The sequence below is a fragment of the Lolium perenne genome, chromosome 5 (genome assembly GCF_019359855.2).
Source record: "Lolium perenne isolate Kyuss_39 chromosome 5, Kyuss_2.0, whole genome shotgun sequence".
Lineage (NCBI taxonomy): Eukaryota > Viridiplantae > Streptophyta > Magnoliopsida > Poales > Poaceae > Lolium > Lolium perenne.
The window spans coordinates 244,257,570-244,275,267 of record NC_067248.2 but is presented as its reverse complement, the minus strand read 5'-3'; the positions used below and the strand labels follow the sequence as shown (position 1 = coordinate 244,275,267).

Genomic DNA, 17,698 nt, shown 5'->3' with positions numbered 1-17,698 from the left:
ACGGGCATCCGCAATCCAATCTGGCTCCTCCTCCTTGATCTTGTTCACCAGCGGAGTTTGCAGCCTCTTGTGGCGGCGGAAGGCGAGATTTCCCCAAGGTGCCAACAGCGACGCATTAGCCTTTGGCACGCGGAAGACGATGCGTGGGGCTGAAAGATTCCCAATGCAAGAATGTATGGCTATACCCGGCAAATTTTCTATACAGCATAACCCGAAATTTCGTTAAGCTGTATAGGAAAACGAACAACAGGAAAATGAGGGTTTCTCACTTAAAAGAATTTTAATGATTTGTGTGTGCGATATAAGTATGTGTGTACGTGATCTGATTCCACCCATTCGCCGGTGCAAGTCCTTGATAGTTACGAATGACGTATGACACAAATAAAAATATATGATTATCGGCTCTAGTATTTTCTCTTACACGTGTTGTATACAACGACCCACCTAGAAACCTCTATCAAAACATTTATTTATTTGTTACGACGTTGTAGTCTTTTCTACCATATTAAACTGACCATCACACATTGACATACACTATTGCTTGTATGTGTCCCAAATAATCTTTTGCAAGGATATAATTTATTTACTTATTGCATTTAGTTTTCTTATACGAAGCGAAGACTCGATTTTAAGGAAAGTTATGTATCAATGGCGTGCAAAAAAATGGAAGTGCATTAGCCACACAAATGTTGAAACAACAATATTATATGTTCATTGAACAAAAATAAGAAAGTTTAGTATAAATATGCCAATATGTGTCTGAGACTACTCTGCTCGAGAACTTTACAAACAAATAGCGTGGAGTTTTTCCAAGCAACCAGATTTTCAATTTTATGGTGAAGTACAGTAATGATAATGTCTAGTTGGTTTTCGTGAGCCTGCAATAATAAAAGGGTTATATGGTATGGAATAAATTACCAGGAAATAAGACACATCTTTGATGAGACACTAAGAGTCATACCATCAAACAAGTTAACTAGTGGTGGAGTATGATTTTTTTGCTATTATATGTATATATCTAATTAGTCTTACTGTATTGGTAATGATATCAATTTGTTATAGGCAACATAACGATATGAGATGTGTCAGTGAAAGAATACACACACGAGGCAAAAAAAAATTGTAAATTGATTGTTGTTACATTTTCGTAGAAGTACCAATTTGAATGGCAACATGACAAACTAATTACGAATATAGCCACTACTAAATGTTGATTACGACCCTTCTTAGAACTTTTGGAAATGTTAAAATGTTAATTGTAATTTTTTTTAGAACAAATGACTCCCGGGAGCTTGACCTCCATTTGGAGTTTCCGCGCTGCAAGTTGAATACTTACATGAACACAAAATGATCACCGACCTTTAACACGACTGAGTGAGTGACATGCATGAACCACTTACGGTGCTTGAAGGTCAGTGATGCAATATAAACCTAAAAAAATCACATCGGGATGTAAGTGCAACACCGATTGGTAATTCATGTTTCTATGTTGTATAAGGAAGTCCATAACCTGGTAACAAATATTTGAATTCGGCTAATATCTGAATATAGGTAATTGCAAATCAAGGGGTGGTATTAATTAGGTTGTATAGACTTGGTATCTTATTTAATAACTGACGATTCCTGGAATGTATATTGATATCCATTGGGAATCATTTCGTGATTAACAAAATTAACTTTATCCGACCGAAAGAACTTCATCCTTGGAAAACCGAACAAGTTATGCGAAAAAGGATAGATGAGCATATATACGTCCAACTTGTAGCTGGTTGCCGCCGGACTAGCAGCAAGAATCATCAGCACGTGAGCGGTAAGAGAGGAAAATAAAATAATTCACTCCACATCACCACATGCTAAGCTAAGTTTACCTTTGACAGTTGGACCCAGACGTGAATGAATCCTGCTTACCAAACTCTGGAGTATTTTAATCGATGGGCGTAGGAATCACACGAGTCCTGCGCACGAGCAGCAGTCACCAGCTAGATAACCACAACTAGTCCGTGAGGAAAGCGTGTGCAATCGCACTGGTAGAGACCGGACGGATAAGGCTAGACCGCCCGCGTCGCTGCCGCGGTGTATGCAACTGTCTCACCGCCGTCGCCGTCGCCGTCGCCGTCCCCTTCCCAGGCCCCAAGGGACAAGCACTACTTGCCCGAGACTCCGAAGACAAGCCAAAGGGGAAGAAGCCTCGCGGTGGCTAGTGCAGCCGGGTGTGAATGGGCACGGACCCTTACAAATGAATCGATAACCTTTTTGGTATTAAAACCGGCATGGGCCTCGACTGGGACGGGGATGCATCTCCCACCTCTCCGGCGACTGAAAAAGTGGAGCTTTGTCATCTTGCCCGCTCCGGGGACTGACGGTCCGCAAGTGGAATGGGGATGGGGATGGCCGGCGACGGATTCGCCGCACGCGGTTCAGGTGCAGCTTCCCTGAATTTTGCTGCCACCGCTTACCTTTTCCGCCGGACGGATACCAGTTTCATCGGGATCCTGGGCGGTCTCTGTTTCGAGGTCCACGAGCACATCGCCTTCGGTGTGAAGGTGAGCTAGTATTTATGTGATTATTTCTTAGTTGATTGAAATCTAACTTCGATATTATCAAATCTTAATTCTAAATTATATTGGAACTCATAACTAACCCGAATCACGATACAAATCAAATGGCGTAAGACTTATTGATTACAAAGCTAACAAATTCCTCAAATATAGTACTCCACAATATACTTCTCATAAAAAAAATGAAAACCCAACTATAAGCACTTTTTATTTTCTTTTTAAAACTTCAAAACATTTGATTTTACAGTTTCAATAAATTTTGAAAAAATACATGCAAAAAACTATATTGTATAACAAGATCTCACATGATATCAGTGTACTCTTCCTTACTTTTGATCGATGTCAAAATCTAGATTTTTCATTTTTGTTATTTCCAAAATACAACGTATTTCGTTCCGAAAAATTGAATTACAACATTGTCTACAACCTAGTATTTTTCTAGATCATTTTCTAAACGTTTGAATTCAATTTTCTTGAGGTTGCAAAAAGTTCTTCATGTGTCCATGCTATTAAATCTGTTCTCTGCGAAATACAACTACTAAAACTACAATTTGAGACACTTCTGGTGTCACAGAATTCCTCCCGCCCAAATTATTTGGCGTATCTCTGGGCCAATTATTTTGACATGAAGGAAGTATTTTGTTACCACCGCTCGTTCAATCTATAAATAGTTAATGCATGTTATATTATGATATAAATTCATAAGAAGACTAACTTCTGGCAAGGGGAGCGAGACCCGTCTCCAGAGGCTTGGGCCAAAGCGGAGCGACCGCCCGGTAGGGCCAAGGGACGAAATTCTAGGTGGTTGTAGTGAGGCGATACAAACATACGCTTCCATTGCTCACGCACTTAGAGCATCTTCACCGGCGGCCCCCAATTAGGCACCAGTAGGTGCGTCGGCTCGACTGTATGGGGGACGCTGGCACGTCCTCCCGAACTATAGGGACAACTGTCCCACACCGGCGTCCCCTATACCGGTGTCCACCATTTTTTTACCTATATGCACCATCTATACAATATTTTCAAACAATAGTTCAAATAGTTTTCTAACACATAGATTTATTCATACAATAATTTAACATAGTTTAACAAAAATACAAATGAAATTATTCATACAATTATTTAAATTTTAAATCATGTGTTGGTGGCTCCTCTCCTCGCCCAAAAATGCACATCGAGACCACCTGAAGTTAAGCATATGTACATCTGCATCTTGGATTTTTTCATGCATATGTAGGAAAGCCGTGAACTCTTGGGTTACATGCTCAACTTCAGCAAGAGGTCCTTGATAATCAAATGGTTGATCATCATCTTGTGCATGATCACACAAGCGTTCATCAACTCCCTCATCTGAGACTTCAACCAAATGAGAGCAGGGTACATGAGAATGATGAAACGCTGCTGGAGAGCTCACTAAAACCCTGCTCAACATCTTTGCGAGCTTCTTCCTAGCATGTCACAAAATAAGAGTCCATCTCCAAAGATTGAGCATGGATTGTCTTCACAAAGGTAGCATATGTTGGATAGATACCATTGGCTAGATATTACTCTTTGTTGTATGTGTGGTCGTTGACCTTAAAGTTCACGGCAAGAGTTTGTCCTTGTATCATGTTGATATCATTGTGGGTTCCTGCCATGCTAAAGAAAGCAAGCCAAATCTAGAGATTATGGTCTGCGAGCACGAGTGAGGCGGTGGTGACGAGGGCGATGATGATCCACAAGGGTTTGGAGGCGGATCGGACGAGGCTGAGAGATGGGGAAACATGAGTGTGTGGTTGGCAGAAGCCCCGCAGGTGTTTTGCTACGTGAATGAGGCTGCTGGCGACCCCGATTTACACCCTTCGCGATGGACCCGTCACGGAGTTACTGGCGATTTTATTGGGCTCGAATCAACGTCCTAGCGCTTTATTAGACGCAGATGTGAGCCCTATAACATTGATCGATATTTTCGCTAAGAAAAGCGAAATTGCAAACTGGGGCTATGAGATATTTTATTGACATGGCAGATTTAGTAAGGGCATGTACAATGGGGGCAGTATGTTGTGGTCGCCCCAGCCATCCACGTATACAAAATAGAATGAAGCTACTAGTGTTAAGCATATGTCTCCAATGGAACCTACTACATGTGAGGTCATTCTCCAACTTTTTGTACTGACCAACTTTTCAGACACACTGCAAATACTCATTTCAAACAATACAACCATTTATTTCAAATGAACTCACTCAGGAAATTAGCAAAATACCAAACTTAGTCTCAAATTTGATCCAAACACACTCCAGATTATGCAAAACAGAGTCTAGAGATGGTAGCACAATTCTGAGTACAAACCACCAAAATCATGTCACATATGTTAAGTACTTGAGAAACCACAACTTATCACATGCTACATGCTATTGTTCACCATTCTCAAAATTTAGACTGACTTCTTGCCATGTCCTTCTCACTTGAATCACAAAAAAATGTCTCATATCTTTGGGGTTTCCTGGTGACTTCCCTGCCATATCTTTCTCACTCTTGAGTCTTGACTTCTAATTTCTGAAATATAACCAGGAACACATGGTCAAGTGTCAGGTGACAACAATGACTAATTTCTGAAATATAACCAGGAACCTAGGTCTGAACCAATTATCAATGATGAAAAGGCTGATGTATATAGTTTGCAATAGCACAAAGCTTTGCTAGAGCATTTTACAAACAGAACAATTTGTATGACTAGAGCATTTTTTAAAATAGGAACAAGCTGTAGCATATATACCTCCTATTCCTCCTTGAAAAGCTGGTCTCCTAACCTTGTGACAGCCCTCACATGCATCTCTTTTGCCCATGGCTCCATTCTTGTAGTGTCGGCATTCAACATCTCGGTGAACTTGTCAAACAACTTGGTCCTTTCCTCCGCTAGCTTAGCGACCGTTCTCTCCTTTGCCGCCTCATATGCAAGTCGATTAGCTTCTAGCTTCTGAGCAGATAGCCGACTCTGCAGTTCCATCATCTCTTCAGTTTGCACCTTTGTCTCAGCTTGAGCTTGTAGAAAAGCCCCAATTTGTTCTTTCATTCCATTTATCTCGGCAGGGGCTTCCTTATCCTTTCCTCTTGCTTTCTTTGCAGCCTTGCAACCAGTAGGACGTGGAGTTTTCTCAGTTGGTGCTGCTTGTGACCTCTTTGTTCCGTCTCCTTCAGTGTAGACGTGAATCTTCCACTTTTGGCTATCTCTAACAGCTTCCCACCAGTGCACATACATGAATTGGTGTCCATGGCGGCTGTGGTACAGGTCTAGAGCTTGTTGCAATAGTTGTTTATCACAACGACCACTTGCATAGGTGTCGCTGATCTGGTTGTAGCAGCCATTGAATGATGTTACCTTTGGGGTTGTTTTATACCAATGATTCTTGAGGTTTTTAATGTCCCTTTTCCGGTCACTCTCAGTTGTACTGTTGTATGCATCTGCAACCTCCTTCCAGTAGTACTCTCTTTTCTTTGCATTACCCTCAATAGGATTGACAGAGTTGTTCAACCAAGCACTCACCTGCACAAAGAACAAAACCAACACAATGCTACATTAGATAACCAAGTGACACCTCATACTTGCTCAGATCATATAGCAATAGATAGCAAAAGGAGAGTTTACCAGTCTGACATCCTCATCCTTAGTATAATATAGCCTTTGTTTATCTTCCTCAATAGCTTCTATATCAATTGTGACTCGCTTTCGCTTGCCAGATGGTGGAGCAGATGGTGGAGCAGGTGGTGGAGTTGGGCTACTGGGATCTGATGGTGGTGAGAAGGGATTAGCTGGTGGTGGTGGCGGCAGCATAGGGAACATTGGATATTGGAAACCAAGCTGTTGGTTGGTTGGATAGGTGAAACTGGGATGACTTTGGCCTTGAAGGAAGCTCATGAAACCATTAGGAGGACGGTAATCCATTCAAACTGAAACAGAGAAGTAATGCTTAATAAATTCAGAAATTACAAATACTCATAAGTTACAAGTACTTCAATTACATATAGTTGATTCACTCAAACAGAGAAGTACAAAAGCATACAAATCAGAGAATTACACAGACAATGTTGTTCACTAAACAGAAAATTACTAAATCACAAGTTATTATTTGGGTCTTGGCCAAACTTTTCCCAAATATGTTCTACCAGATCATGTTTGAGACGTTTGTGCATGGAACGGTCACGAATCTGAACATCTCTTCTGATCACGTCAGCGAACAAAGGTGTAGCACCGCTAACCATCGTCGGTGGTAGAGCGCTGGATCTTCCAAGAGCTTCATTCAAATCAAAGGGTAACACAACTCCCTTCTCATCCTCAAGAATCATGTTGTGCATGATGATACATGCTTTCATTACATTGCCCATGTCTGTTTGGTCCCAAAGACGTGAAGGTTCAGCCACAATTTTAAAGCGTTGTTGTAGAACTCCAAATGCACGTTCGACATCCTTTCTTGCGGCTTCTTGTTTCTTTGCAAATAACTTGTCCTTATCAGTTTGAGGGAGTGGTACAGTCTTCACAAAAACAGCCCACTCGGGATATATCCCATCAGCAAGGTAATACCCCTTCTTGTATTGTTGCCCATTTACATAGTACTCTACCTGAGGAGCATTCCCTTGCAATACTTCAGTAAACAATGGTGACTGATTGAGCACATTTATATCATTGTTGGATCCTGGAACGCCAAAGAAGGCATGCCATATCCGTAGATCATGGGATGCAACAGCCTCAAGGATGACTGTAGGGACACCATAGTCACCACGGATAAACTGCCCCTGCCATCCAACTGGGCAATTTTTCCACTCCCAATGCATGCAGTCTATGCTTCCTAACATACCCGGAAAACCACGTGCCTCGCCCTCTTCTAGTAGACGTTGCACGTCTTCCGTGGTTGGCCTTTGCAAATATTGTCCACCAAACTTGGCAATCACCCCTTGAACGAATCCTTCAAGACACTTGAGTGTTGTGCTTGCACCAATCCGTACGTATTCATCAGCACCATCAGCTGGAACACCATACGCCAACATACGGATAGCTGCAGTGCACTTCTGCAAAGGTGATAGGCTTGGACGTCCTAGGGCATCTGTCCTTTGAGTGAAGAAGGGAGACCACTCACCAAGAGCGTCCACAATGCGTCGAAAGAGTGATCTTCGCATGCGGAACCTTCTACGAAAGTAGTAATCGGGATAGGCAGGATTATCAGAGAAGTAATCTGAAATGAGACGGTCGTTGTAGAATTCTCGGTTCCTTTCAATATATATCCTAGAGGCTGACCGACGCCTAGTACTTGGAGCTCCTAGTGCATCATGAATGTTTGAGGCTATTTGGATAGCAAAGTTGTTCAGATTATTTTGTTGTGCAAGGTAATCTTCTAAAGAAAAAACTTCAGTGGGGTCAATTGTGTCATCGTCAAACTCGTTGTCAAACTCATCAGACATCTACAACCAGTTGATTGATTAATTCAGTCAAAACTAAAATACCAACGCAAAGGAGCAGATATACATGTAATGAAACAAATATATCACTCAGCGTTATCAGGCACACATGTAAGAATCCTGTGTTTATCTAACCACTTGGAGATTACAATACTCAAAATAAGTTGTAAACTATACAAGCTGCGAACAGGATTGGTTGCCGTCACATGTATTTGCTCAATCAAAATAAGTTGTAAACTACAGTAGAGTATACTACTAGAGCTAATTAAACATCAACGATAGTAATATACAGGGAGACAGCTAGCTTGTTCGTCCTATGAAGCACACATGGAGGCATGTCCCGATAGAAACAAATCATGGGGAATTGGGGGTCTCACGCAAGCTCAGATTTTTGACCAAATCTGAAGATACGGGTCACAACTGCAGTATCGGGGAAGCCACTTTCATCAGTCAATTTACCAGATCGAACCGAATCTTAGGAAGCCAGAAAAGTTATGGGAAATTTGGGGTTTCTCCAAAAGCATGGATTTTGACCAAATCGAAGATGCAGATCAAAACTGCATCATCGAAAGAAGCTACCTTTGATCAATAAATTTACCAAATCGAATCAAAGAAATCCAATTTCTAGAAGAATCGTTAAGAACCTAGGGCCTTCTTCAAGGGAGACGGGAAGAGATCGACTCGTACCTTCCAGGAGAGCAGCAAATCAACGGTGTCGTCGGCGAGATGTCGAGGACGATCAGCGATTTGTTGAGGACGAACACAGCCTTCTTCACGCGTACTTCGCCTCCGGTCGCTCGCCCGCCTTCTCTGGTTCAGCTCTTGGTGCGAAAGTGGATTTGGCGGGTGGGCGAGCGCGCGATTTGGCGGGAAGGTGAGCGCGAGCGCGGGATTCTGGTGGCGCGGGAGCGCGAGATTCGGCTGGGGCGACTGCTTTCGCCCACCGCGTCGCCTCGGCGGTCGCCTCGTTTCTTTTGTCAGGGGAGCGGCGAGCTCTCCTGCAGGAGACCACTTTGATTTGCAGGAGCTAGGTTTGGGTGAGTTGGCATCTTCGGGACGACGTGGACGGCTGAGGCAGTGGTCCAGCGTGGAGCGTTGGGCATGCCCTAAGCTGGCCGCAGAGTGGGGCGCAGGGGCGAAAGTATTCAAAGCTAAGCTAAGGCAGAAAATGACAAGAGACATGACACAAAAGAAAGATAGAAGGTACTGGTCGTCTAGTGGATTCCCAGATAAAATAAAGAAATCAGTCGGTCACTCTCGAAGTCTCCCTCTTCTCTGCTTCCCCCTTCGCTCGCCGTCTCCAGCCTGTGTCCTCTCAGCCACCGGCTCGCTCGCCGCGTTTTGCCCCCTGCGCGCCACCACCTATAAGTACCAGCTTCCGAAACCACTCTGCTCAAATTTCTCATCGCAGAGCAAAACCACTTCACTTCAGCAAACAAAAAGCATCAAGAACCCTCCAAGGCCAAGGAACAGAGACATAAGCTCCTTGTCGGATTGTGAATCGAGCAGAACATGAAGATGTGTCCGATCAAGAAGGAGATGAGCGACGACTCGGGGTCGCCGCGCAGAGTGGACTACTACTCGCCCTCAACCTCCTCGGAGCAGCCGGGGAAGCAGACGCAGCTGGCGGCCTGGACGAAGCGGCCGGCGGGGCGGACCAAGTTCAGGGAGACGCGGCACCCGGTGTACCGCGGCGTGCGGCGCAGGGGCAATGCCGGGCGCTGGGTGTGCGAGGTGCGCGTCCCGGGCAGGCAAGGGAGCAGGCTCTGGGTCGGCACCTTCGACACCGCCGAGATCGCCGCGCGCGCGCACGACGCCGCCATGCTCGCCCTGGCCGGCCCCGGGGCCGCCCGCCTCAACTTCGCCGACTCGGCCGAGCTGCTCGCCGTGCCGGCCTCCTACGCCAGCCTCGAGGAGGTGCGCCACGCCGTCACGGAGGCCGTCGAGGGCTTCGAGCGGCGCCAGGCGCTGGGCGAGGAGGACGCTCTGTCCGGTACTTCCCCCTCGACGCCCTCCTCCCCACTGACCGACGACGAGGAGTCTTCCTCGCCGTTCGAGCTGGACGTGGTGAGCGACATGGGCTGGGACCTGTACTACGCGAGCTTGGCGCAGGGGATGCTCATGGAGTTGCCGCCTTCCTTGGCCGCGGCCGCCGCTCTCAGCGATTGTGGCGAGGCCAGCTTCGCCGATGTGCCGCTCTGGAGCTACCAGAGCTAGCTCGCCGTCGTAGTGCTAGGGGTAGTTTGAATTTTGCTTTTCTTGTCTTGGCTTCCGACGGCGAAAGCTTGGCGCTGTACGGTCGCTGCTTGCAGTTTCTGGTAATGTGATCCTGCAGATTGGGGAAACAGAGCATTGCTTTTGACTGTTGACTTTCCTGAAATAGGAGTACTCCGTACTATACAAGGACCGAACCTTTATGCGGGGAATCTCTGAGGTACCTCCAGCTAGTACATGAAAAAAATGAGCATGGGCGCACGTGCCAGTCTTTGCCTTACTTAAATTTTTGTAATGGAGTTTTGTAATTTTGTACTCACTCAGTTAATAAAATAGCCTTCTCAATTTTTTCTAGATACATGTGTATCTATAGCTAAAACATACCTATATACTACCTCCATTCGGATTTAATCGACGCAGAGTATACCTATTTATACGCTAATGTTACGTTAGCTTCGCGTCAATCTTTTCGGACGGGAGGGAGTATATATCTCTGTGTATATAAACAAAGTTAAGATGTTTTTCTTGAAACGAAGGAAGTACTAAACCCAAGTCACTTAAAAGTATTGGAGTGGGCATATAATTTAACAAGCTTTACAAACAAAATACATGGATTAACCTTAAATGACAAAGGGGATACAATGCAGGGACAACGCACCCTTATAGCACCACGATCATTAAGCGAGACCCGCCTCGATTGATGCGGAAGATGAAACATCGCTCCACCAAAAGAACCCCTTGAGGTAGCATGCATTTTAAAACGATGCCCCACAAGAGGGTGAGCAACCAAAAGTTGTGTCATCGTTCAATCCGGAAAACCCTAGAGGAAAACCTAGATCTACGGTTTTCCTCGAAACATCTTGTCCCAAGGATGCCGCAGTTCTTGGCTACGACCTTATCGGAGATCGTCTCTTACTGATCACCGCTTTGGCTCCATCTCGTGCGGCAACCTCATGAGCGAGGGCGTTCGCCATCGATCTAGCTGGAGAGGTTACCATGTCGTCCGCCACGTCGTCGTCGAAAGACGCCGTGGTTTGTGGCGGGTGTGCCACTCTCTGCCGCTGGTCTCGTAGCCGCGTTCTCCTGGCCTCCGTCGTTCCGTGGTTGCCGCCTCAGAGATCCGACTCCACCTCACACGTCTGCTTTCCAGGGCTGCCCGCCGCATTCGATCCGCGGGTACTCGCAACGAAAAGGCATGGGTAGACCCAGAGAAACTAATGAGTCGGGGAAAATCAATTGAATGAGGGCATTACTTCCCTAAACTTTAGAAAATTTGATTTTTTTAATCTCAAATATAAACAAATCATGCTTCCTCCAATCCATATTACTTGCTGCCCGCTAAAATGTATGTATCTACAACTAAAACCTATCTAGATACACCTATATCAGTGTCAATAAAGCAGAGGTAGTATTAAAATTCAGATTTTTTATTTGGGCCCATGCCAGCACTCAGCTTTACTTGTGTCCGTGAGTGCAGCAAGGGACAAGGAGACAATGTATAGTACGTACTGTTTTGGTAGGAGTACCTCAAATCTTCACAGCCGCCTCCACGACTTGATTAATTTCTCAGTTATGAAAAGCTAGGCAGGTCAAAGTCAAAGCGCCTGAAAGTTGTTCTCTGCTGAGCGCAGTGGTGACTCGTTGCAATGGCGTGTACCTGGCTTTACCATGCTCGGTTAACTTCCCAAATCCACCACGTGAATTCATCCCGGTCAGACGCCGTCAGGGTAAAACGTCAGGTCACTCGCTTTGACAGCTTTTACTTGAGCCATTCCACACGCAGGTCCAAGAGTCCAGGGAATATGCTGGTCCAAGAGCAAGTTTGCTGTGCGAAGCAAAGGTAGCTGTGCACAGCCGTGAAACAAACAAGAGAGCCCACGGAAGCTGCGTGCCCCCGCGCGCGCTTCACTACACGGCCACGGCCACCCAAGAGCCAAACAAAAACAAGTGCCGCGAATAAACAAAGCGCGCCCACCAGCGCCGCGCTTTTGGCGCCCACAAATCTATCTATCTGCGTCGCTATCGCGTGCGAGTCATCGTCAAACTGGCCGCGCCCATCCTTATCGTGCCGCATAAAATATTGTAGCCGTTCGTATCTGCATTCTGCCTCCGGTGCTGCTGGCTGGATGCGGCTAGAAAACAGCTGCCGTCACTGGTTTTCCGTAACCAGCGGCATCCATAGTGGCTGCTGGTCACCATTTGTGGCATGCGATGTGCATGCCTTGCTTTAGGTGTTGCTTTAGGGTGTGTTCCCAGTTTGCTTGGAGCTGCCACTTGTTTATTCCTAATTTAGTGCTGGGCTTTCGCCATCACATTATTTTTCTTTTGGAAACAGGGAGCCAACAGCATGTCCACTTGTTGCATTACTCAAAGTTATGAAAGTTTGTATCTTGATGGATCACACCAGCTGGTGTACATGAAAATTATGAGAGGAAAAATAATGAAGCAATGTGCTAGCCACTTTGGTTTTAGATTGCCCGAGCAACCATCTTCAGACGGCATCATCCAAAATTTATAGGCGTTCGTTACACACCTTCAATGACAAGGTAGGACCACGCCATGGGGTATTCCTGATGCATGCCACGAAGGAGAAGAGGAGAGCGAGAAAGAGGCAACGGATCCGAGAGGCGCAAGCGCTAACCAAGGGGACCCACCAAGTGACGGGGACCATCGACAACCATCGTGCGGGGGTGTACAAGGCAACGATGGCGCTGTTGCCTGCCAAAACCCACCGGCGAGCTTGGCGACGATCAACACCGTAGAGCCGGGAGGTTCCCAGGACTGCGGTTGGCCCTGGTCCCTCGGGCGACGGCCCGCAATGCCTTCTGGCACACGTCCCAGCTAAATGCGAGGGCGTGCCACCTGACCTATACCTGGTCAGGGAGGTGTTGGATTGCTTCGATTGGCTTCCTGCATGGCAAAGACACGTAAACATTAAATACGAGCCCCGATCGGCTCTTACGTTGTTCTGTGGATCGGCTCAAAGAGCCGATTGTCTCATGGTTCGTATTAGATTTGCAATAAACATGGGAGTCTTGCTTAGTCAATATCAAGATGGACCAATCTACGACAGTTTAGGGTTTTCACCGTATAACCGGAACATCCTACGCGTAATTGGGCCTAGCAGACGCGTAAGATAATAGGAAAGCTAGTCCTAAAGAGGCCTAAAAACCAACATGAAGTCGATCCCCGGAACAATCCCTCTAGGCACAGCAAAACTACATCTTATGCGCTACCGGATCGTCCAACCCGTTTGTAAGGCCTAACTATACGGATATTAAACCAATCCTTGAAGGACAAGGAATAACTATAACAGATCAGATCTATCAAGCAAAGACTAAGCAAGAAGCTACCCTTACACCTAGGTTAGGCGTAAGGGTAGCTAGACGTTGAAGGGTAGCATAGCTAACATGATATCAGAAAAGCATCTATGTCAACCCTAAAACATCTAATGATAAAGATGTTGCTCGCCATCAAAAGCGCTTCAGCACGAGCAACATCACGTAACGAATAAACAGATACTGCCTAGATCGTAAGATACGATCTAGGCAGCATGACGCTTACCCGGGAGAAAACCCTCGAAACAAGGGGTGGCGATGCGCCTAGATTGGTTTGTTGTGAACGTGTTCGTCCTCCTTCTCAATATCCCTAGATACATATTTATAGTCCGTAGACTTTCTAACGTGGGAACAATCCCAACCGTGCACGAGCTAAACTCGAGCTCTTTATTCCTAACCGACGCGTATCCTACTAAAGTTACAGATACACGGGCCACTTGGCCCAAAATCTCGTACAAGGCCGATTCGCACCCGTTTTACATCCATGGCTTCCAAGCCCATTTAAATTGCGGCCTGCCTCTTGATCCGGTCAAATTCTGGTGGTAACACATGCCCCCCTGGTTTTGGCAATGGTAATTCCAAAACCACTCCAAATTTCCCTTCGTTGGGTCATGTCGTGGCAGGGCAGAACCGTCGCAGAATCTTCATCATGACGCCTTGCCTTCTCAACTTCTCTGCACGATTTGACAGTTCTGGGGCACCACCTCCTCGGAAACTGCTGTGGCATTGAATCTCCACTATATCCCCTTTATTTACCGCGCCGAACAGTTCGCCTCTTCATCCTCTCGCTCTGTTTCTGACCATCGGCACCAAAAAACCCCCTTCTTCCATAGCCATGTCTTCCTCCTCTTCCTCCTCCGCCTCGTCGGATCTCTCCTCCCAGTCCTTCTCCTCCTCCTCCTCCCGCGAAGCTACGCCGGAGTGGGGCTCGCTGGCGGCGCACGACATCCTTGCCCCAACCGAGTGGGACAAGGAGGACCATGCCTCCTCCGTCTGGTCCGAGGACGACAAGTCCTTGACCAGCGGAGACGAAGACCTCCAGTTTCTCGCCGATGGGGAACTGGAATCGGAGAGCGAGGACGACTCGTTCTCCTGGGACGGCCCTACTTCCTCCGAAGAAGAGGAGGAAGAAGACGACGACGACTCGCTCGAGGATTACCCGCCGGCGAAACGATTCCGCGTCGGGTCAGACGACGACGACGACGACGATGATGAAGATGAGGAGGCCCCTAATGAGGGCCACTGGAGCAGCGACGAGGAGCCCGCCAGCAGCAGCGCCGACGAGAGCTCCGATGGCGACGACGAGGGCAGCGACGGCCCGTAGAATAGGTCTAGTAGTAGCAGTAGCAGGTTGGCCAATAGACCTTTCTTTTGTTCTTCCTTCCTTTGAGCAATCGGCCTTTTCTTTGTAAGAAATCCTTTATCAATGAAGAAAATATTCCTCTATAAATTTTGTTTTCTTGTCAATTTTGCCGATTGTCCAAATAAATTAAGGCGCAGAGGGCCGATGGCAGCGCATCGGCTTTTTCTTATATAACGCAATCCAAACCAACTTGCCGATTCAGTTGTCTATTCTCACGATAACTGCAATCTCCGTCTGAGAAAATAAACTCAGATCCCTCAAATCATCGTTTGAACAGGTCCAATTCATGACCATGCAAACCTCAAACCTCAAACCTCTGGCTCGAAGATGATCCGTTGCGCTTGTTCCTCTAGAGTCGATGACTGCGCATCGGCTTTGTATCCTGGAGTCGATGTTTGTGCATCGGCTATCACTTGTGTAATTTTTTTTTTACTGGTCGATTTCATGATCGGCCTCCATATCTCACTGTCCATCATCCCACATGCTTGGGAAATACTTCTTGAGATGCTGCCCATTGACAGCTACTGGGAACTTAACCCCGTCCAACTGCTCAAGCATATATGCATTACCCTTCAAGACCTGGTCGACTCTGTACGGGCCGTGCCAATTAGGAGACCATTTACCATATGCTTTGTCCTTAGTTCCTAACGGCAACACAGCTTCCCATACCAGATTGCCAACTTGGAACTCCTTCGGTCTCACCTTCTTGTTGTATGCACGAGCCACCTTGGCCTTATTCTCTTTAATCTTTTCCAATGACCAAAGTCTAAGTTCCGTTAGGTCCTCAATACTATCACTCATCAGGGCTGCATACTCTTCAGATGTCAGATCATTCTGAAACGTGATACGTCTCGACCCAGCCGTAATCTCCCAAGGTAATACGGCTTCTTGCCCATAAACCAGCTGATATGGTGAAGTTTTTATAGCTCCATGACATGACATACGATAAGCCCACAAAGCTTCTGACAACGCTTCATGCCAACGTCTAGGGTGTTCGTCAACTTTTCTCTTAATCAGCTTGATGAGGCTCTGGTTGGACGCTTCAGCCTGCCCATTTGCTTGAGCATAGTACGGAGACGATCGGATCAACTTAATTCCCATGTCATCACAGAATTTTCTGAACTCTTTAGAAATGAAAACCGAACCTCCATCGGTCGTAATAGTCTGGGGAATCCCGAATCTATGAATGACATGCTCCTTAACAAAATTGATAACATCTTCCGATTTTACCTTTTTCATCGGGACGTCCTCCACCCATTTGGTGAAGTAATATATGATAGCCAGAATCCATTCGTGGCCTTTGCTTGACGCAGGATGGATTTTGCCGATCATATCCATGCCCCATCCTCGGAATGGCCAAGGTTTGATGATAGGGTTCATTGCTGATGCGGGCACCATCTGAATTTTTCCAAACATCTGGCATGCTTGGCAACCTTTATAGTATGTGAAGCAGTCCTCAAGCAAACATTTGAGAAGCAGTCCTTCCAGAGTCCGGTAAAACATATCATCTCCTATGAGGACATACTTCATGGCTTTGTACCTTATCCGTTTAGGTTCCCCCCGAGCCGGATCTTTCAAATAATTGAAGATATCGGCTCTCCAGTCATCTGGTTCCAGGGCATATATCTGGACATCGGCTCCTTCTGCGACGTCCTTGTAGCCTGATGCCGTCTGGGCCAGATCGTTGGCCTCAGTATTTTGCGACCTCGGGATCCAACTGAAGTTTATATACTTGAATTGTGTCATCAGCTCGCGGCATTGCATCCATAGTGGGAAGAGCGACTCGCTCTCGCATTTATATTCCTCTGTGAGCTGGGAAATTACCAACTTGGAATCTCCAAAAACTTCGACTGCCTCTGCACCGGCTTCTATCAACAACTCCATGCCCTTGTACATTGCTTCATACTCAGCGACATTATTGGTGCAAGGGGTGGGTAACCTGATGGAGAAGGAATATGTTGCCCCCCGAGGCGACACAAGCAGAATCCCGATGCCACAACCGTCCTCACAAACCGATCCATCGAAGAACATGGCCCATGCACGTACCGACAGCGTCGCAATGTCGTGTTGATTCGCTCAGCAATAAGATCAGCTAGTGCTTGTCCCTTGACTGCCTTCGCTGGCTGATACCGGAGATCGAATTCCGATAGCGCAAACATCCACTTGCCAAGTGGGCCTTTCAACACAGGAGCCGACAACATGTGTTTGACCACGTCTGATTTGCAGATGATGACGATCTCTGCGGTGAGCAGGATGTGTCGAAGCTTGGTGCAGGTAAAGAATAAGCAAAGGCACAACTTTTCGACCTCAGGGTACCTAGTCTCTGCATCCAACATCCTTCTGCTGAGGTAAAACACGACTCTTTCCAGACCATCATAAACTTGAACCACCACTGAGGCAATGGAGGTGTCAGCAAGTGATAAATAAATGTAGAATGGCCTGTCCTGCTGGGGCGGAACTAACACAGGCGGCTTTGATAGATACTCTTTGATATCGTCGAAAGCTTGCTGTTGCTCTGCCCCCCAGCGAAATTCTTCATCGGCTCTAATCTTCACCAACCCCATGAACGGCTCGATTCGCCCTGACAAGTTGGAGATGAATCTTCTGACAAAGTTAATTTTACCGATGAGACACTGCAGTTCTTTCTTTGTGGTAGGCGGCTTCATTGTGCGCACCGCCTCCTGACTCTTCAGGCCGATCTCGATTCCACGTTCATGAACTAAGAATCCCAGGAATTGACCGGCCGTTACACCAAAGGCACACTTCTTTGGATTCATCCTTAGTCCAAACTTCC

The 17,698-nt window shown here is 46.4% G+C and overlaps 3 protein-coding genes across 3 annotated transcripts; 1 reads left to right on the top strand and 2 right to left on the bottom strand.

The window, feature by feature from the left end:
- Positions 1-4,905: 4,905 nt before the first annotated feature.
- LOC127302502 (uncharacterized) lies at positions 4,906-8,948 on the bottom strand. The gene is made up of 4 exons (XM_051332968.2): positions 8,677-8,948; positions 6,185-6,486; positions 5,315-6,082; positions 4,906-5,094 (listed from the first exon to the last, which is right to left on the bottom strand). The coding sequence occupies exons 2-3, from the start codon at positions 6,479-6,481 to the stop codon at positions 5,318-5,320; spliced, it is 1,062 nt and encodes a 353-aa protein (XP_051188928.1). The 5' UTR covers positions 6,482-6,486; positions 8,677-8,948; the 3' UTR covers positions 4,906-5,094; positions 5,315-5,317.
- On the bottom strand, positions 6,632-8,030 carry LOC139829967 (uncharacterized). Its single transcript, XM_071820382.1, has one exon. The coding sequence runs from the start codon at positions 7,990-7,992 to the stop codon at positions 6,652-6,654; it is 1,341 nt and encodes a 446-aa protein (XP_071676483.1). The 5' UTR covers positions 7,993-8,030; the 3' UTR covers positions 6,632-6,651.
- Positions 8,949-9,376: 428 nt separating the features above from the next.
- On the top strand, positions 9,377-10,561 carry LOC127302506 (dehydration-responsive element-binding protein 1A). Its single transcript, XM_051332971.2, has one exon. The coding sequence runs from the start codon at positions 9,502-9,504 to the stop codon at positions 10,204-10,206; it is 705 nt and encodes a 234-aa protein (XP_051188931.1). The 5' UTR covers positions 9,377-9,501; the 3' UTR covers positions 10,207-10,561.
- The last annotated feature ends 7,137 nt before the right edge of the window (positions 10,562-17,698 follow it).